The 21,515-nt window shown below is 47.6% G+C and overlaps 1 protein-coding gene across 1 annotated transcript; it reads right to left on the reverse strand.

Annotated features, from left to right (window-relative positions):
• Positions 1–148: 148 nt before the first annotated feature.
• LOC140531099 (hyaluronidase-2-like) lies at positions 149–10,984 on the reverse strand. Its single transcript, XM_072650241.1, has 4 exons — positions 10,869–10,984; positions 3,518–4,493; positions 2,023–2,112; positions 149–1,360 (listed from the first exon to the last, which is right to left on the reverse strand). The coding sequence occupies exons 1-4, from the start codon at positions 10,886–10,888 to the stop codon at positions 968–970; spliced, it is 1,479 nt and encodes a 492-aa protein (XP_072506342.1). The 5' UTR covers positions 10,889–10,984; the 3' UTR covers positions 149–967.
• Positions 10,985–21,515: the final 10,531 nt, after the last annotated feature.

Genomic DNA, 21,515 nt, shown 5'->3' on the forward strand with positions numbered 1-21,515 from the left:
GTGTGTCTGCAAATAGAATCACAGAGTGACTGGGAGGGACTCCAGAGACCTCATTTTATGTGTTGGAAAAGTAATACCCAAGAAGGAGAAGGCTTTGCTCCACGTCACTGCTCTCTCCTCCCCACCTCCAGGCCACTTCAGGAGCAGCTTTTCACATCTGAAAACACTTTATTGGAGGTTTCTGAGATGATTCCCCAATGGCCTTCAGGGATGGTACTGACAGAGCTCGGCCTGAGGCCTTCCCCCAGGCCAAGTTTCTAAAGCTACCCCTTCCCCTGGGGGTCACTAGCACCATTGATCACAGAGACAGGGGGCCAGACACAACACAACAGAGGACACACAAACAAATTGGTGCAGAGTCTTCACCAGTAGTGACCCTGGCATGGTGTGGACCTGCTCCTGTGTCACCCCACAAAGGGAGGGCCTGCTGTGGTCAGGAGGCCCTGAGGGTGGACAGGGAATATAAAGTGAGGAGAGCTAGTAGTGGGGGTGGTGGAGTGGGCCTAGGGTCCTGGATGGTTTGAAAGGCTCTGGCCTGACCCTTGGCCTCCTGGGGTCATAGGACCATGGGGTTTTAGAATTTGAATGGATCTTAGCTGTATGAGCTAGGACAAGTGATTTGGCCTTGGTGACCTTATCTGTAACAGTGTTGAACTAGGGGATCTCTAAAGGACCTTAGAGGCCTAAGACCATGCTCTTATCTAATGGTAAAAGCCAGAGAGAAATGGTATATCCAAGGTCACAGCATCATAGATGGAGACTGGATAGGGCCTGAGGTGCCATCTTGTCCAACCCCTTGACTTAGGGAGGTAAGTGACCAGCCCATGGTCATCATCAGAGGCAGAGTTTGAACCCAGGTCTTTTGACTGCGGCTTCCGTATTCTTTCCATTGTGCCACCTCCTACCTTTAGTTTTGGAGACCAGGAATTGCTTTCTGTCCTCACTTCCCAAGATAACTGTGGAAGGGTCACAGGGTCAATGCCGAGAGCCCCCCAAGGCTGGCAGCTAAAAGTAGCAGGGACAGGGACAGTGCCTCCCCGGCCTGGTTACTTTGCTGACACCCTTCCCCCTGCCAGCCCTGGTAGCAGTGACAGATAAAGTCTCTGCCCAAGGCCTTCCGCTGCCTGGGGCCCAGTCGGCCTTGAATGGAAGCCTGGGTGTGGTTAGCCGCTGTGGCCACGTGGATCTGGAAGGTGCTGGGCTCCAGGTGCAGGTAGGTGGGCGAGTCAGGGATCCGACGGCGACAGCGTCCGTGTCCGTTGCACTGGGTCCGGCTGCAGAGGGCAGCTGCTGTGGTCACGTTTAGCACGTAAGGGCCCAGTCTGCTCAGCAGGTAATGGTGCATCTTCAAGCAGGTACTCTGTAGGGAGAGGACAGGGTGAACTGGGGAGAGGACCAGAAAGGTCTTTGAGAGACCATTTCATCGAAACCCTATATTTTACAGATAGGGAAACTGAGGCCCAAAAGTTAAAAAAAAAAAACAACCCAAGGTACCACAGTAGGTTAGAAGTTCAGAAGGTCAGAACTTCAATCTGGATTCCAAATTCTTAGTCCCGGGCTCTTTCCACTAAATTGTTATATATTTCCTGTACTTGAGACCCTCAAGCAGAGGGGCCTCCCTTAGTCACCCACAGGTTTGACTGGGAAGTTTTGTCTCCATGTCCTTCTATGAGAAGCATTAAGCATTCCTCTAGGAAGGAAGACGTGGTCTCTCTGTTGTCCAGGCACATTTTCCTAGGGGAATTGGAATGGGGAAAACCATGGGTGCTGATCCAGGGGGAAGGATCCCTATTTGCAAATCATTTCTTGAAGTGTTTCAGCCTTGGACTAGCTCTGACTCCTGCTTTTCCCTCCTGTCTCCCCTGATTCTGTCCAGGGGCCTTTGTGCCAGCTGCCAGCTGCCCCCTCACATCCTGAGCGGGGCCTGCTCTTTGGGAGCAGGATCTGGAGCTGCTGGTGGCCCTGTCCTGCTTTGCTCTCCAGCGGGCTGCAGCTCCGAGCCCTCTGAGCCCTTCTGCTTACCTGGTTCCTGGCATAGTCAGCCTCCCCCCACAGCACCACTCCCTGGGCTCCCATGGCAGCTGCTTGACCAATCGTGTGCTCCAGGTCAACCTGGGGGTAGGGGAGGAAGGAAAAACAGTTCTATCCACTTTTCAGTCCTAGTCCAAGCTACCTCAGCCTCATCTCAGCCCTTCTGTCCTGGCTCCCACCTTATTCCTTACCTCTGGGTGGGTGGGTGGGGGGGCAGTCCCAGCCTTTGACTCAGTCCCATTCCCTACTTCTTGGATAGCCAGGAGCTGTTCAGAGTGGGGCCACTGCGGTGCCTCAAAAGGCTAAGAGAGCCCTTCCTTTGGGGGACAGGGATGGGGAATTTCTATGAGTGGGAAGATTAGATTTGGGCGGGTTGAAACTCCCCGGGAATGTCCTGGACCTAGAAATTCCCTCTGGGAGGGAGCCTAGCAGGAGAACTGAGAATACCCCGCGTGTAGTCACAGGGCTGTGAGGACAGCTTCCCTTTCACACATGGCAGCTCAGCTCAGTTCATCATCCAGTCCAGGGAGATCAGCAGTCTCACTCATCCACCCACACCCAGTGCCAATCACCAGGGTCACAGCTTCATTTCTGAACCCCCGACCTAGAGCACGAGGCCCTGCACATAGCAGGTGCTGAATAAATAAAGGCTTGTGGGATTGAACCTAATGCACGGGAACCAGAGCTGGAAGGACCTGAAAAACCATCTCATCCAGATTTTTCCTGTAAATGAGCAAACTAGGAGAGAGAGGGAGGAAAGAAGGAGAAAAGGAAGGAGGGAAGGAAGGAAGGGAGGAAAGAGGGAAAGAAGGGAAGGAGGGAGGGAGGGAAGGAAGGAAGGAAGGAAGGAAGGAAGGAAGGAAGGAAGGAAGGAAGGAGAGAGGGAGGGAAGGAAAGGAAGGAAGGAAGGAAGGAAGGAAGGAAGGAAGGAAGGAGGGAGGGAGAGAGGGAGGGAGGGAAGGAAGGAAGGAAGGAAGGAAGGAAGGAGGGAAAGGAGGGAAGGAGGGAAGGAAGGAATCCAGCATTTACTAGACACCTACTATGTGTCAGGCATGTGCTAAGTGCTTTACAAGTATTATCTCATTTGATCCTCACAACAATCCTGGGAGTTGGGAGCTATTATCCCCATTTTAGCTGAGAAAACTGAGTCAGACAGAGGTCAAGTGACTTGCCCAGGGTCACACAGCTAGTAAATGCCTAAGGTCAAATCTGAACTCAGGCCTTCAGGACTTCCTCATGCCTCCTAGCTGGCTGAGGGAAGCCCAAATTCACATAACTAGTAAGCAGCAGAAGAAGAATTTGAACCTAGGTCCTGTGGCTCTTCTTCCAGCACCAGACTGGCTCAGAGGCCCCAGCCAACCCCTGGCTCTCACTTGCCCAGCATCCGTCTCTCCTAGATATTCAGTTACAGTCACACCTGCAGTGACTCTAGGTCCTGGGACAGTCCCAGTCCTTTGAGGGGCCCGGTTCCAATCTAGCTCCCCACCTGTGCCAGCTCCTTGAGGGTATAAGAGTAAAAGGGCCGGGCGTAGACAAAGACAGGCAGTGAGTAGCTGGCAGAGGGGGGCAGTTCGGCCACCCGTAGGGCCTCCCACACTTTGGCCCTCACAAAGCGCTCTCCCTGGGCTGAGCCTCGCAGCACCTCCTCCAGGTAGATGGAGGGGTACAGAGCCCGGCTCTGCTCCCACAGCCAGAGCAGGGCATTGTTGCGTTGCCGCTCGATGCCCGGACAGTGCCCCGTGAAGTTTTCAAAGTCCTCCCAGTAGTGATAGTTGTAGCAGTCAGGGAAGAGATAGTAGCCCCACCAACCCCCAGGCCTCCGTGCCCTTGCCAGACGCAGAGTCTCAGACATGAAGCGGGCAGCTGCTGTCTCAAATTCCCATTGGGCTTGGAGTTCCACCCGACCCTGGGGCCAGGTGGGGTAGCGCTGGCGCACCAGATGAGCGGACATGGTGCGGTAGACCCCCTTCTTGTCCCAATTCCGTACCCAGAGCGGACGCCAGGTCTCCCAGTCAATGACAGAAAGGCCAGAGAAGGCCCGGGAGGGAATGGCTGCCTCCAGGTCACGTTCCATGGCATCTAGGTGGGCACGGAGGCTGGCATTCTGTGGGCAGCCACCATGCACTGGAAGAGGCACTGGAGCTGGGGCTGCCTGGTAGTGTGGGTACAGCCCTAGTTGATGCTGGTAGAAGATGGTGATGTTGCCACCAGCAAAGACCTCCTGGTCATTGGCTACTACACCAAAGGGCTCAAGGGGCAGGGGCAGGCCGAAGGCTGTACGGCAGCGGGAGGTGGGAGCATTCCATACCACCAGGAAGGGTCGGTTCTGTAGCACTGGGGACAGGGACGGCTTCAGAGTACGGGGGTCCATGGGGCTGGCTGAAAGTAGTAGCAGCAGCAGGAAAAGATAGAGGCGGAGGCTTACAGGCCCTGGCTGACCTTGGAAGTCAAGTGCTGAGGACCTGGAAAAGGAGAGAATATCACCATAAGACAAAATCCCTCTTGGATTCTTCCTGTGCCCCCAGGCTCTCATCCTGACCCTCATGGCTGGGGTTATGATCAGATGGGCAGCTCCTGTTAGGTAAGTTTGGGGAGCTCCATTCTGGAGATACAAATGTTGATCCAAACCTACCTAGTCTCTCTTGCCTGTGTTGTACGGGCACTGCCAAAAGGGTCTTGGCTCCAGAACCACTCTGGTCCTTTGTCACTCAGTATTCTTGGCTGGGAGAAAGTGAGGGAGACTCCATCTTTCAGAGGAAAAGATGGTAACAGAAGCAGAGGGGACCCCAAATCTTTCTCATCATTCCTGCTGGACACCTCCCAACTCCCTGAGTCTGATTGCATGGCAAAGGGCTATCATTCTGCCTGGCTCTACCCACACATTCCCATCTCCTTGGCCCCAGGGCATCTGGTCCCTTTACACCAATCAGCTGTCCTTTCTACACCTATCTCTCCTCTCTCCCTTATCTTTTCTCTCCCCATCACCTCATTTTCCAGGAAAACACCACCAGCCCCTTCTGATCCTGGACCTCCGGGGTGGGCATCAGTTAGAGAAGGGTAACCATGGCAACCACTGTCTTCCCAAAGCCCCTAACACCCCACACCCCTTCCACCCCCGCAACCTGTGTAGGAATGTAGGTCATGCTGAGAGCGGAAGGGGCGGGTGCCTGTGCCTCTGATAGGGTCATCCCTGCACTGTACCCCATAATTCTGTGCTCCCTTGCTCTGGGTAGCGGAGTAGCCTGTCCTCCGCTTTCCCTCCTACCATCTCTGTGAGTGAGAGAAGCAGGAAACCTGAGAGTTTGGAGGAGTCACAGCTGAGTGAGGGGGGCTGGAGACAGAAGTCACGGCCACCACCCCACACAGAGAGAGCTCAGTAACCAGGGCTCCAAACTTCCCTAAGACAAAAGGTGGGAAAATACCCTCCTGCACTATCTCTCCTGTCATGCCCAGACTAATTTTCCAGTCCTTTATTTCTCCAAGGAACCCTTTTCCTGGAAAAGGGGTGATAGCTCCCCTCCCAACATGGTGAACCTTTTATACTCTAGGGAGAACAGGCAGCTCAACTTTCCCTTTCCCTGTCTCCACCCTAGGAACCTCAGATAGGGAATGGGAACAGAGGAAAAAAAGGGAGAGGATATCAGTCGATCAATCACCTAACAAGTACTTATTAAACTCCTGTTGTATGCTTGTGTGCTAGCCTCTGGGGGTACAAAGACAGAAATGGAATGGTCCCTGCCCTCAAGGAGCTTACAGACAGCTATGCGGCACAGGGTATAGAGTGCAGAGCCTGGAGTCTGAAAGACTTGAATTCAAACCCAGCCTTAGACACTTAGTGAATTGTGTAACCTTGGGTAAGTCATTTAACTTTTGTTTGCCTGTAAAATGGGGATGATAAAAACTACATCCTAGTGTCATCATGAGGATCAAGTGAGATAATATTTGTAAAGCACTCAGCACAGTGCCTGGCACATAGAAGGCATTATAGAAATGTTAGCTATTATTATTATTACACATTTTATTTGGAGGAAGAGTCAAGACATCTATAAAATACGTGCAAAATAAAGTAATTTGGGGGAGGAGGGCACCAGTAGCTGGGCGTGCGTGTCAAGAAAAGGAGGTTCGGGAGTTGAGTTTTGAAGAAAATGAAGGATTCCAGGAGTTGGTGGTTGGGGGAGTCTGCATCCAAAGCATGGGGGGAGGGGACAGGTAGTAAGTGGGCAGTGGAAAGGGAAGAAAGAGTTCTATGCATGAAGAGTAGGAAACAAAGGACCAATGTGGGCGGACCTGAGTGTGGCAAGGGGAATGATGTGTCACCAAGCTGGACAGGTTGAGGCCAGAGGCCAGTTTTCTATTTCATGTGGGAACACTAGGGCATATTGCAAAGTGCAATGACATTTCTGGTCTTTAGGTAGATTACTGTGTGGAGAGAGATTTGAGCCACCCAGACCCATGAGGAGGTGGCCACCATAGCAAGCGAGAGGGGTGATGGCTGGCAACACCGAGAAGAGGGGATGGCTTTGAGAGATACAGAGGTTACACTAGGAGGAGTCAGGAAGACCTAAGTTTGAATCCTGCTTTAGACTTCCTCTAAGTGTGACCTTGGACAAGTCACTTTAACTTCTTTCTGCCTCAGTTTCCTCCGATGTGAAATGGGGTCAACGACCCCATCTACTTCACCAAGTTGTTGTCAGGATCAAATGAGTCAATATGGAAAATACTACTCCAATGATACAGGTCTATGAAAGTGTTTGCTCCTGCTGCTCCTTCTACTCCCACCATATATGGGCAGGGGAAATGAACGGAAGTCAAGAAGAATGTCTGGGCTTCAGATCTATTTCCCTGAAAGGATGGTGCCAGCCTTGACAGAAATAAGGAAGTTCCAAGGAAAGGGCGGGTTTTGGAGGAAATACCCTGGGTTCTGTTCTAGGCATACTGGGTTTAAGATGTTCAGGAGGCAGTTGGTGATAGGGCCCACGATGAGCCTGGGGCTGGCTGTATCTAGGCGTTATCAGCAGAGAGTAGAATGGAAGAGGGGAATTATTGAGATCTCTAGGTGGAGAGGAGAGAGAGAGGAGGATGGAGGGGGGGAGTGTTGGAGCACATCCACAAGTAAAACTCAAGATATCAGTGATAAACCAGCAAAGGAAACTGAGGACAGTCAGATAGGTGATGGGGTTACTGTCATTTCAGACTTTTCTTGATCCCATTTTGGGGGTTTCTTGGCAAAGATAATGGAATAGTTTGCCATTTCCTTCTCCAGCTTATTTGAGAGATAAAACTGAGACCAGCAGGACTAAGTAACTTGCCCAGGGGCACATGGTAAGTGTTTGAGGCCAGATTTGAACTCCTGAAGATAAGTCTTCCTGACTCCAGGCCTGGTACTCTAGCCACGGTGCCACCCAGCTGTCCCCCTCAGATAGGTAGGAGGATAATTGAGAGAGTAGCACCACAGAAACCCAGAGAGGAGAGACTATCCAGAAGGAAGGCCATAAGAAAGAGTATCCAAAAGGATAAATACATTTTCTCTGAGTACTTTAATCCTTTTATTAAAAAGACCAGCAGGTTATTAAAAAAAAGGACAGTGATTCGTGTCTCTCTGACTAAAGACCCCTAAAGTCGGTGGGGTCAGAGTTCATATGCCCTTGAAAGAGGAGGTATTCCTGAGGGGTGGTGATCAGCTCAGATTGGTTAACACAAAGAGAGGTATGGGCTATATTAAAGAGAAGGTCTTGGGGCCCATGACTTGGGTCACTCAAATCTTGGTTAAAGAGACGTCAATCTCCATATCACCTGCCTTGATAATAGAATGAACCTTTCCCCTGGACTGTCTGAGCAAACCCAGTGAGAAGGTATACATACACCCACCAGCTCATACTGAGAATTTCTTTTACTGTCTGATTAGATCTTGGCCTGGGTAAATCTCTGAGAGGAATTCCCCACACTGGTTGGTGTCTGGATGAAGAAACAGAAAAGGAGAAAAATGGTCCTAATACAATAGCTATTTATGAAATATTCATTTCTCACATTGTCCTATTTGATTCTAATTGAGAGAGGAAGTCTTATCAATGAAACACTAACTGATATTACAAACGCTTCATCAAGTGTTAACTATGAGGCTTATGATGGGTAAGAAGGAGAGGGGAAAAAGGGGAGGAATTGATTGACTCAGTGACAGAACCAAAGGGGGCAGTCTGCTTTAGTGCGTAAACCTTACAGATCAACACACCCAAAGAGAAAAATTAAACAGTAAAAAAAAAAAAAAAAAAAAAAAAAAGTCCATTAAGGCTCAGAAGTCTGGTCTGATACAGCAGTCTGAATCTCTGGATACCATCTGATGCAGCTCTCTGGTCTAGGTGTCGAAAGGATAAATACTGAGATAAGGCTATCAGATTGGAAAAGGGGGTGAACAGAAAGGTGGAGAACACTGAAGGATAAAATGGGCAAGCCTGGCAGGCAAGAGATCACTGCGAACTTTGGAGAGGGTGGTTTCAGGTGAGCGGTGAGGGTGGAAGCTGAATTGCAATAGGCTGAAAAACAACCGAGAGAAGTGGAGGCAATGACTAGAAACATATTTTTCTACCGTTTTGTGAAAGATAGGAGAGATGATAGCTTGAGAGAATAGAAGGATCTAATGAGGGCTTTTTGGTTTGTTCTCAAGGATCTGAGAGATGGGAATATTTGTAGACAGTAGGGAAATAACAATAGATGGGAGGTTATGCAGGGACCTTGTTGGGGGCAATTAGCTCTAGAAGATGGGAGGAGATGAAATCAAGGGCACAGGCAGAGGGGTTGTCCTTGATGGGGAGAAGGCAGCCTCTTCATCAGAAAATGAAGTTAGGGAGTGGAGAGTGGGGGAATGATCTCAATGGAGTTGGGGTTGGGGTTGAGATGAAGAAGACAAGGAAATAAAGTCAGCAGCCTCTACTTTCTCAATAGAGTATGAAAGGAGATTCTCAGCTAAGTGGGGGAACTGGGTGATATGGAAGGTTTGAGGAGAATCTAGGTTTGGAACAGCCTCTTTGGGCAATGGGATAGAGAATCTATTAGAGAGGAACCAAAGAATTGCCTTGCCCTGGCGCAGATCCCCTGGAGATCAGATAACAAAGCTTTGTAATGGGCACAGTTAACCTGGTGTCATGGCTTCTAGCTTTGTTCAGTAGCACATGAGTAGGAGCAGAGGAAGCCATGGTAGGACTGATCCAGGGTTGGGGGTTTGGCCATATGTGATGCTTGGCAGGAAGAGGGAGCATGGGATTGGAGAGTATAGGACCATGGAAGGATGAACTGGTTAACTATCCAGATGGGATTGGGAAGGAAGGAAAATGAAGTTTGAGCAGGGATGGTGGCCTGAGAGAGTAGCAGAAATGGAGGGACAAGTGCTGGTAAGGATGAAAGGGAGGAGCGGTGAGACAAGGGGGGAGAAGGGAGTCTGGAGATGTGAGGTGGAAGAGAAGGACAAGGAGGGAGAAAGGGTGAGAACCTCCTCACCCAAAAGACTGTGTGGCCACCTCATGCTTTCTCCAGGGGAGGGGCCTCAAGGCAAAGACTTGCGTCTAAAGATTCCATGAACCCCAGGCAATGTCCAGTTTTCTGGCCCTGACTTTGTTCCTTGACCTTGACTCATCCCTTAGGACACACACACACACACACACACACACACACACACACACACACACAGAGGATGCCTAGCACTTAATATAGGTCATAGACTAGGAGACCCAAAATTGGAAGAGCTCTCTGAATATATTTTTGTCCATTCCTCCTCTTTTACAGACGAAGGAACTGAGGCCCAGGGAGGTTGTGACTTGCTCAAGGTCACAGAAGTATGTGAAGTGTGAGATTTGAACCAACTTCCTCTGAGTCCAGAGTTTCCCCTTCTTTCCAATGTACAACGATACTTACTATCAGTATTTGTTGAACCGAATACAATTGAGATGACAGACACCATCCCAGGCACATCCATCCACACACAGAATCCCATAGCACACATATTTTCCAGCCAGGCTCCTTCTCCCATCCTTGTCCCTCCACCCCCACCCCACACATCCCTCTGCTGGACTGGCTCATCTTGCTTTTTTAGTGCTCTCTCTTTTATCTCATCCAAGGTTCAAGCCTTTTAGGGAGACAAGTCTCCTCTTCCTCCCATTCCCCTTCACCCCCGCCATTTCAACCCATCCCTCCACCTCTCAGCATGACCGATTGATTCCAGCCCTTGCCATTAGGAAGACTGACCTGTTGTCCCCAAACCTCCCAGCCTCCAAAAACAAATTCTGAGTTCCAGGGCTGCTGACCATGAACTAGCTTCTCCTCACTCCCTCCTTCTTTCAGGAGCCCGGAATCACTCCCTCTATCCCTACAGGGCTCTCATCCCCATAGGTGGCCCCCACCCCACAGAGCCCCCTTTCCCCCAGGGATGTGTTCCCATCTATCCCTGTGGGCATTCCCAGTCGTCAGCGCTGACCCCCATCCCTAGAGCTGTCCCCAGTCCCTGAGAGTGTCCCCCATCCCCACGGGTTTGCTCTGCACCCCCAAGCTGGCTCCCTGCTTCTAGGTTTCTCCACCCCCACAGGTGTCTCTCGTGCCCACCAGCGTTCTTTATGCCCACAAACGCTCACTCTGGGAGCAGGTCCTCCCATGCCCACAGGTGTTTCCATCTCCAGAGGGTGCCTCCACCTCCACAGGTGTCCGTCATGCCCACAAGTATTCCCTATTCTCATGGGTGTTCCCATCTTCACAGGTATCCCCATTCCCCCCGCAGGTCTCCGCGCCCCGCTTCTGGCATCCCCACAAGGGCCGGACTGGGGGCTGAGGAAGGTGGGCGAGGTAGCACCTACCGGAGCTGTCCCGAGGCCATGGCCTGCCTGGCCCCCTCCGCCACCCGCTGCCTCAGTTGCCCTCCACGGTCTCGCCCAAGCCCTCACCGGCTCGGAATCTCCTGCCTGCCTCTGCCCCGCCGGCGTGACCCCCTCCCCACCCTGTCGAGCCCGCTCCGCCCCAGTCAGTGGTTGGATGGCTGTGCTGGGGTCCCGGGGGTCTCTGGAGCCGCCCCTGCCTTGCGCTTCATGCGAGTCAGCCCTATCAGCGAGGCCTGGGCTCCCTGGGTGCTCGCAGAGCGCTCCGCCCCCACCCCCTGCCCCCCTAGCCCCCCACTGCCCCCAGCCCCGGCCCCCCTATCCCCCCACTGCCCCCAGCCCCCTGCCTCAGCCCCCTAGCCCCCCATCGCCCCCAGCCCTAGCCCCCCGCTCCGCCCCCAGCCCCTGCCCCCCTAGCCCCCCACCGCCTCCATCCCCCTGCCTCAGCCCCCTAGGCCCCCACTGCCCCCAGCCCCCTGCCTCAGCCCCCTAGCCCCCCATCGCCCCCAGCCCCTGCCCCCCTAGCCCCCCACCGCCTCCAGCCCCCTGCCTCAGCCCCCTAGCCCCCCACCGCCCCCACCCCTAGCCCCCCGCTCGGGTCCCAGCCCGCCGCCTGCAGGTGTTCGCTGAATGAATGAGTGATCGACCGCCTGAGCCTGTCCGAGCCGCTGACCGCGTGTTCCGGGCTGTCTGTGACGGGCAGACGCAGGATGTCAAGCCTGAAGGGACGGGAGAGACCGCTTGGTCCTGCGCCTTCATTTTACCAATGGGGAAACTGAGGCTCAGAGGTGAGGAGAGACTTGGCTCGTGAGTGGCGGGACTGGGCCTGGAACTCGGATCTCCTGAGTGTGCTGGCTGTCAGGGGCTGAGCTTCACCTTGGCTATTCTGCCCACCTGAGGTTGGCGCAGTTCCTTGATATCACTGGGTACATGTGGTCCATAGAGCTCACTTCCCCCACCTTCTCCTTCCATGCCCCCCAACTTTGCTCGGCTGTCCCTCACTAGACTATTTGTCCTTCCCTTCCTCTTGCCCTTCCCCCCTCCCCAACCCTAGCTGCTCACTCTAGCTCTGGAGCCAACCACGGCAAGAAGGAGGGGAAGGGAGCGAGAACTTTGAGCTAGAAGTTGCAAAGGATGGAGAGAACATCCGACCTGGAGTCGGGAAGCCCTTGGTTCAGAGCAAACCTCAGACACTCACTAGCTGTGTTGGCTTGGGCAAATCACTTAAGCGCTCCGTGCCTCAGTTTCCTTTTCTGTAAAATGGGAGAAATAGTAGTACCTACCTCCCAGAAGAGTTAGGAAGACAAAGTGAGATAACCATAAAGCACTTGGCTCTAACCTTAAAGCGCTATATAATTTTAGCTATTGTTATTATTGTGAACGTATGTGCACCTAAGCGGGTTCAATGACACACTCGTCCCCAAGAAAGTTTCAGGGACTCGTGTCCATGTTTCATTCAGCTATAGGAGGCTTTGTACAGAAAGGGGAGAGAGGAGATGGAAAACCAGACTCCAAAAAGGGGACTTCAGAGCTGGGGGAGAACTCTTCCTCCCATGGCCAGCGCCTGTGATTCCTGCCTCCTTGGCCCAGGGAGAACTGTCGGGTGATCTTCGTCCTCAGGTCTGAGCCGAGGAACAGACAGGTCAGGGTCTCTCCCCCCTTTCACGCTCCTCCTCTGCCCCCCTCTCCTCCTTAGTGCCCAAATGAGATCTGGCACAGAAAGAGACACATTGCTCAGCTCCTCCTCGCCAATCCCCTGCTCTCCTGATGGGAGAGAGCAGACGCTGCCACCACCCCCTGCTGCCCGTGCCAGAGTCTCTGTCTGGGCTGGGCTAGGAGGGAGGGGGCAGCTGGGGGCTCCTGGGGAGTGTGGCATGAGTGAGATGAGCAGCTTCGAATGGCGGCTCTGAACTTTCTTTGTGTTGCAGTCTGGGGAGCTTACAGACCTCTTTTCGGAATCATGCTTTGGAATAAAGTAATTCAGATTTTCACAGAGGAAAACTATTAAATTGAAATCGTTATTCATATATTAAAAAAAGATAATGGATCCCAGGTGGAGACCTCCTTCCTTGAAATAATGTAATAATAAAAAGTGCGAATATTTTAAATATTCAAATACAAATATTTAATTATAAATTATAAATGTTTAATCTAATTATGAATCATATCATAATTAGATATATGTATAAATTTATGTATTATATATTATATTAATTATGTCACATAATAATTAGTTGTATAATGTATAATATAAATTTTAAATATTCAAATATAAACAAAATATAAAAAATTAAAAATAATAAAATTAATTTAAAACTTTAGGATGATAGAATCTTAGTATAATAATACCTCGGAATCCTAGAGTCTCAGGTGCTGGCCCAGGAGAGCCGGGGGCAGTTCTCTTATACCAAGGGCCCCGTCTCTGGGTTGACATGGACAGGTCCAGTGCTGACAGGTCCAGTGCTGACAGGTCCAGTGCTGACAGGTTCAGTGCTGACAGGTTCAGTGCTAGGGTGACCTGACCTCTAAAGAGAGAAGTCGAACTTTCTCATCATCTTTGGCTCTTCATGCCCCTAACTCAGAGAAAATCACTTCAAGCTTATGTTTAACTCATGTCCCCAAAAGGGACTCCATATACAATGCAGATCAGGTCCTTAGGATAGCCATTTATTTATTCTACACAAAAACAATGTTTAAAATTTTAAAAAATGGATGGGCATGTGCTGCCTTAAGTCAACAAACCCTAACCTATAATTCAGGCACTCACCATGAGCTCCCTCTTCTCTTTTCCTCAACACCCCTTAATATCATTCCCACTCCCTCCTTCTTTCAGCCAGTCTGTAATAATGAGGTTGTTGTTTCAGTCACGTCCAACTCTTCGTGACCTCATTTGGGGTTTTATTGTCAAAGATAAAGGAGTGGTTTGCCATTTCCTTCTCCAGCTCATTTTACAGATGAGGAAACTGAGGCAAACAGGGTTAAGGGACTTACCCAGGGTCACACAGCTAGTAAATGTCTGAGGCCAGATTTGAACTCAGGAAGATGAGTCTTCCTGACTCTAGCCCTGGCACTCTAACCACTACATCACCTAGCTACCCTCAAAAATGAGGTAGTCAAGACCAATCCTTCATGTATGCCCATGATCCCAACCCTTTCTGTCCTCTCCAGAAGATTTCTCCCTCAGTCTTTGCCTTCCTCTCTAATCTTCAATTTTTCCCTGTCTACTGATTCCTTCCCAAGTACTTTAAAATATGCTCAACTCTCCCCCTCCTAAAACTCCCACTTTTTTTTAAACTAGACAACACCTTCAAGGTATCATCCTATCTATCTTCTCTTTCTTCAGCCAAAATCCACAGAAAAAAACTGTCTCTACACATTGACTCCAGTCCCTTGTCATCTACTTTCCAACCTCTTCACTCAACTGCAAATGCCCCCTCCAAAGTTAGCCATGATCTTTTCTGTACTGAATCAGACAATCTCAGTCCTTATCCTTTATGGACCTTTCAGCTGCATTTGACACACACACACACACACACACACACACACACACACACACACACACACTAATCATCTTTTCCTCCTCAATGTTCTCTCCTGAGTTTTGTTTCGTTTTTGTTATGTTACTTTCCCCTAGTTCTCCTCTGTTAACAAATGACTCCCAGGCCCATAAAGGGACCTGAAATGAAACAGAATCCAATATACCAATTAAATGCATTTATTATCTGAGAAAAGGCATGTAGGGGAGAGAAGATCCTAAAAGGGAACACAGAAGGAGAGTTCTCATCTGCTCAAAGGGGAGAGAAAAGAGACAAGGCAATATAGATTCTGGAGGCTTTCAGAGGGGGAGGGAAGGGTTAAAGGAGAAGACATCTGTAGAGATGATAAGCCAGGGAGTAAGGTGTTTGGAATGTCCAGAATCTGCAGCTGCTGCTCAAGGCCACCCTCGAGTCATTCAAGGCTGGTCAGACCTCTGCAGCCATCTTCAAAATCATCTAGAGTTCACTTTGCAAAGGAGCGCTGGCATGTCAAGCAGCTCTGAGGCTCGGAAATCCTTCTCATTGGCTGGTTGTCGTGTAATTCCTTTGTCTTGCTCCCCTGTAAAGAAGGGAACTTCTAACATATAGTATAGTCCAGGGGTGGGGAATCTATGACCTTGAGATCACATGTGGCCCTCTAGGTCCTCAAGTGTGATCCTTTGACTGAATTCGAACTTCACAGAGCCAGTCCCTTCAATGAAAGGATTTGTTCTGTAAAGCTGGGACCTAGAAGGTTACATGTGGCCTTGAGGCTGCAGGCTCCCCACCCCCATATAGTCATTATGAAGTTCATGTCCACATCTCCTACCTATCTGAACATTCTTAACGCTCTTTTGCTGGGTCAGCATCCATCTCACATGTCCCTAACAGTGGGTCCTGTCCTGGGATCTTTCTGTTGGTGACTTCATGAGCTGTCATAGGTTTAATGGTCATCTCCCTGAAGATGACTAGCGTATCTACATATTCAGCCCCAGTCTCTAACCTGAGCTCTAATCCTCTCATGACCTTTCGGTAGTATCAGTTAGAGGCAGCTAGGTGCATGGTGGATAGAGTCCTGGAACTGAAGTCAAGGAGACTCAAGTTCAGATCTGACCTTAGACCCTTAGTAGTTGTGTGACTACAGGCAAATCACGTAACTGCTGTCTGCCTCAGTTTCCTCACCTGTAGAATGGGGATCATAACAGCCCCTATCTCCCAGAGTCATTGTGAAGATCAAATGAGACAGCGTTTGTGAAGCACTTAGCATAGCGAATGACATATTGTAGAAGCTTAATAAACACTTGTTCCCCTTCTCCACTGGACGTTTCAAACTGGTGTCCCATAAACAATTTAAACTCGACAGATCTGAAACAAAACTTATTATCCCTCCCCACCCCCCAAATTCTCCCCCTTCCAAATTTTCCCATTTTTTTGAGGACACTACGGTCTTTCCATTATCCTTTGCTCCTCACCCACCCTCACTCCATGTATTGAATCAGTTGTTGAATCTTGCCAATTCTACCTTGACTCTATCTTTCTGAGCTCAAGCCTTCTCTTTGCTCACACAACTGCTTCATTTTAACGCATTCTTCTTCTCCACACACTCTCTGGACCAACCATAATGATGTACTTGGTATTCCTAACACATGATTTGATCTCTTATCGAAAGCTCAAGGCATAAGGACTGCCCTCCCTCTCCCCCATGCAGGGAATGCTCTCCCTCCTCACACTGTCCCCCCAATAAGACCTGAGTTGACTGGTGCTTCCTTCAGGAGACCTTTCCCTCGAAGACTACCTTCTACTGTAAGAGGGCAGAATCATTCTGCCCCAATTATGCCTATTAAAAGGTGGCACACTTTCCAAGAGAATACTGAGATCCCAAAGAAAGAGGGCCTCAGACCAGCTTGGTTATGAATAGGTTTTATTAGGATTAATTAGGCTCACTGGGGGAGTTTGCTTACAAGAGGCCAATCATCCTGACTGGGTGGCAGAAAAACAAAATGATGGCACCCCACACCAACCCCAAGTCAAGCCAGGTCTTACATATAGAAACACAACAAAGAAGGCCTGGTACCAGGGAGGACCCAGGGCCAATAGGCAAGCTTTCCCAGGGGAGAGTTGGAGCTTCTCTTGCTGTTTACGTTTACTCAAAGTAGTTTACATTCTCCATGAATCTTGAGATCACGTCCTAGACTGGCTACCACTGTCTACTTTACTTCTTTTAACCTGCTCATAGAATCTTTCCAATAATATCTTCTGCAACATTTCCTTAAGCAGTGCACACATGGTTTCATTAACATGGAGGAAGCAGCGCAACTGACCCGATGAGTTACATCAGAGGCACAATCCACAACAACAATACAAAGCGGAGGAGGGAAACAACACAATCAATTTCAAGAAAATGACCCCAATTGTTCTAATTTTATTCCATCCCACCCCTAGCGAGGCAAAGAAGAATCAATGGCCTTTGGTGATCAGTGGAAAAATTGGATGTCTAAACTTAAGTTATTACAGGCTGGCTGAATCTCTGTACTAAGTTCAGACACAAAGAAACATGACTTGGGCAATTTGACAACATATTGGGGGTGATAACAGAATGGTTTCAATTACAAAATGGGATCCAAGTCATTTGATTTTCTCAATTTCCCCTTTTTGTCAAAGAGAGACTTGTCACCATTTCCCCTGACAAGTTAATATAAGAATAACAAGACTGATCAACGACAGCACAAACCATAGTAAGAATGTCTAAAACCATGGACTAATTTGACATGACTGCAAGATAACTGAGAGGTCTGTGAAACAGAAAGAGTGAAACCAAAAGCCAAAGTAATGTCCGATGGCCATCGGCATCAGCTAACAGCAGTCTTCTTATACTTTAGTAACCTGCTCCCACGTCCATTTAATGAACACATTTCATCTTGGATGTCAGATGTCCCATGTAGTTGTGTGGTCTCTGGAAACATCTTTTCCTGGATGTTCTGGGACAGGTCTCCTCTTTAGGAGGTTTGCTTCTCTGGTTCCAAGTCACTTAAAGAGACTCCGTAGACATTCCTGCTGAAATCGTTTACAAAACAGAGCTCCGTACAAATCAGTGCAGCCTCTCAAATTTTACTTCTCCAGTAACTGGTTCATGGGGTGAAAACCAACTGGAACTTTATGGTTTTGATCTTATCGACAATAGCAAATCTAAGGGGAACACTGAATTAGAAACTCATTGTTCACCTGAAACTTCAGAGAATTGAGCTGCTCATGTGCACCGCTAGAATCATTTACCTTTGACATACAGGAGTGGCTGATCTTGTTGGCTCAAAAACTTTTCCATTGCAATGAATTTCAATTCCTTTAGGAGGAGCAGATGCTAGCAAGGATCTAATCCTATACATGAAAATATAGGTAACAACAATTTGCAGGTAGATACTTTCCACCCCTAGGTTCAATTACACAAATGAATTTACTTACAAGGAATTGATTTTATTCCAAAAGACTTGGGTGGAATGTGTAGACACACTTATGTAATTAACTCGCAATTGTATACAGAGAATAGTGTATATCAAATGGGTTGCCTATAGTAAAACACGTTCAACTGTTAACTATATTCAAACGGAATAGATATTACACAAACATTACTCTCTACTAAGATTACTGATTGCAATGAAATCCTATTCCTTAAAATCAAACAGAAAAGGTTTTTGACTTAAACCTCACAAATTAATAGATTCATAATTTTGTTTCACCAGCTTATGACCTTTGTCCATTTGTCACCATAGCGTTCTGAAATAACGAACAATTTCAGGGACTTCATCTTATACATGACGATATAAGTATCAGCCAGCAGATGGCGAGTCAAAGTATTAACTCATTTAATTGTTTGGGATATGGAATAACTACACATGTATGGCAGGATAAAGCATCTATAGCTCTGACTTCAGGTAAGAGTCATGGTTGACCACCAACAGTGCAGTAATGATTCCACCTCACAGTCAGTCTCAGGAATAGCCAGGTGGAAAACATTCCTGTTCAAAAGGAAGTAACACAATGGGGAAACTGAGCCAAAAGGATCCTACCTTGGGTGGTGCTTTTTCCTCTCAGTTTTTTCTCAGATATAGACCTCCACATGTAACAATTCGATATCACTTTCCCTCTCAGTAGCTTGTGGCGCGTCTCTCAAATGGTGGACTACTGACTTAATGATACGTCAGACAACTACACTTGAATTCAAAACTCAAAAACAAATCATTCACAGTCTCAAGAGCTTTTACTGCAAATGAGAAGCTTCACTAATCACAGCTGAGGGCTAGATAGAATTATTTTTACACTCATGGAGTTGCAATAAGCAATAAAAGTTTATCAGGACTCATATACATGTAAAAGATTTCACTTAACCTCATTCACTTGTTTTTTTCTTCATCTTCTCCAGTTTAAACTCATCTTGGTATAGAGATCAATCATTAGAACTCACTTCTACATTATAAACAAATTCATAAATTCTCAGTAACTCAGTTTCATTGTTTAGGAATTCCATAATCCGTAACAAGCTCTTTTCCCAGGGGTGATGAGATGTATGACCTTGCCCAAACAGATGGTTTCTAGAAACTTGGCAAGTTTACAAATTGGGGAAGTCTATAAGGTCTTTTCTTGCATCTTTCCCCACAAAATAATCACCATTTCCCCCAATTTTGCATAATTTTTCCTGTCCTTACCAAGTCTTAGCATTCATTCAGTAATGAAACTGACTGGCAAGATTTTCCCCAAGCTATTGAAACTCACCTATCTGGATAGGGTTTGGGGCTTGACACCCCCCCCTTCACTTAAATAAGCTTCTATTCTTGTAGGGAGGAAGCGAGACAGTTCTAAAAATTCATATTGCACATAATCCATTACAAAAATGGGTAGAAGTTGTATACAATTTATGGCCAAAATTTCCAATTTCAAGACACACAGAAATTTAAAAGTTATTTTAAAATTGATCAGTACTTTAGTTGGTAAGACTCACTAAATATGTAATTAGATGTTCCAATCAAACTCAATTATTTTAAGTTGTTTCCTGATTTACAAATCTTTTCTCTTCTCATGAACCAGGAAAGAGTTAACGATAATATAGGCAGGCAGTTTCTAAGTGCCAAGTCTATTTTTTTCCCCTCTGAAACCTCACTGACACTGCCCCCAAACCTGTCTCTCAATCTGTCAAACCTGTCTCTGTCACCTCACTGTCAATCAGTGAGATGACCTCTCACTGTAAAACAATAAATCTGTCTTTCTAGGAGTGGAGAGTGGGATGGGAAATGCTCTTAATTCCCTTAAAACAAATTCTAAAGAATATTAATCCAATTTCTTGCTAGCATTTATATCAAAATTTATAAGAACATTCAAACCACAATTTAGATCAGAGAGGATAAAATTTCTTCTCTTTTTTTTTCTCATCTATCCTTCTATACTCCAGAACCTGGCCACAGTTCAGGAATGTAAAAAGAGAGAAAGAATCTTTCCGAAAATTTAAGAGAGATTCATACTAGTTAACAAGACACAGAGAGATGGATTTGCCAGCAAAGTTTTTTGTTCTAAATTCTGGGATTAAAACTTGATTATAATAATAAGCTGTTAAAAAATAAAATGAAACAACATATACAATGCAATGCAATAAAACAACATATATAATATAATATCATATGATACATATATAATACAATAAAATAAAATAAAAACGAGTTAAAAAAGGAAAAAGAACCTGACTGTAGATAGCTACTTTGGTGAAAAAGAAGGTCTAGGTTCTTCTTCAGAGGAAGACAGTGAGGTTAAAAAAAGCCCATTATACTTAAATTTGATTCAATTCAGTTGCATCTAATAAACCCTGATTAAGCTGATTGCTATTGCAAGGTCTTCTGCCAGGTTGTAAGGATGCAGACGTAACAATCCAGTCTCCACTTTCTCTGGAAGTTGCTACATTTGCTACATTTGAGGGAGGAGCCCCGAGGGGGAGGAGCTGGTTTGATTCATGGTGTAAGCCCACAAGTCCCCACTGATGCCCTTCCCCCCATGATTGTCAGTTATCAGTCACCTAGATTGAATTAACTTTAGGAACAGGTATTTATTACAGAAGTATAATCGGTACAAAAGAACCCTCCAAAAGCCTCACACTCCAACAAGTATACGTGGAGTCAAGGGGGATTCAGGGTCAGATTCAGTCTGTCCTTACCTCTTAATGTGAACGAACTCTGGGGATAGAGAAGGGAATAAGCATTACTAAAGGGCCTACTATGTGCCACACACTGTGCTAAGTGCTTTTTACAAATCTCATTTCATTTAATCCTCACAATAGCCCTGGGAGGGGTTGCTATCATTATCCCCATTTACAGATGGGAAAACTGAGGCAAACAGAAGTTCAGTGACTTGCCTAGCGTTACACAGCTAGGAAGTGTCTGAGGTCAAATTTGAAGTCATTTGTTCCTGACCCCAAGCCCAGGGTTCTGTCCACTTTACCACCCAGATGCTAATCTGTGGATGCTTCTGGGACAATGACAGGAATCCCCAAATCCTTAGAATCCTTAAAAATTCACCAGGTCCTGTTCCATTAAAGTGGAGGGACTAAGGCTGAGATTGAGACCCTTCTCTGCCACCACCTCAGGAGAAGACTTCTGTCGCTCAAATTGCCAGACTTGGAAGCTTGGCTTCTGAGCAGGTCTGCTGTTTTAGAGATGATCCATAGGACAGGGACCAAGTTCCTTCCATTAATCTGAACACACTCCCTATGCAATGTCGTTCCAGTTCATTCCATAACTTTCAAAGATGTCTCAACGGATCAAGCTCTTTTTGCCAAACTTCCTCTCAAATCTATGATTGACAGATTCCATCAGAAAGTGTTCTTACCTGCTTAAGGCATCTCCTCAGTTACTCTAAGTGGGATGGTGTGATTGACTCATTCATTTCCTACCCTTCACAGGGCCTCCTGATGCGGATGTTCAAGCGCCTTCCCAGCTCTGACATTTGGTTTCTGTGGTTTAAGTTTCCTTTAATTTCTCTGATGCTCTATGGCATCCCTTCCTCAAATTTTCTTAGCCCACTTCATCTGAATCTCTCTTTTATTTCTTTTACATAATATCTACCTACTTCATCCCAA

The sequence above is a fragment of the Notamacropus eugenii genome, chromosome 1 (assembly GCF_028372415.1).
Source record: "Notamacropus eugenii isolate mMacEug1 chromosome 1, mMacEug1.pri_v2, whole genome shotgun sequence".
Classification (NCBI taxonomy): Eukaryota; Metazoa; Chordata; class Mammalia; order Diprotodontia; family Macropodidae; genus Notamacropus; species Notamacropus eugenii.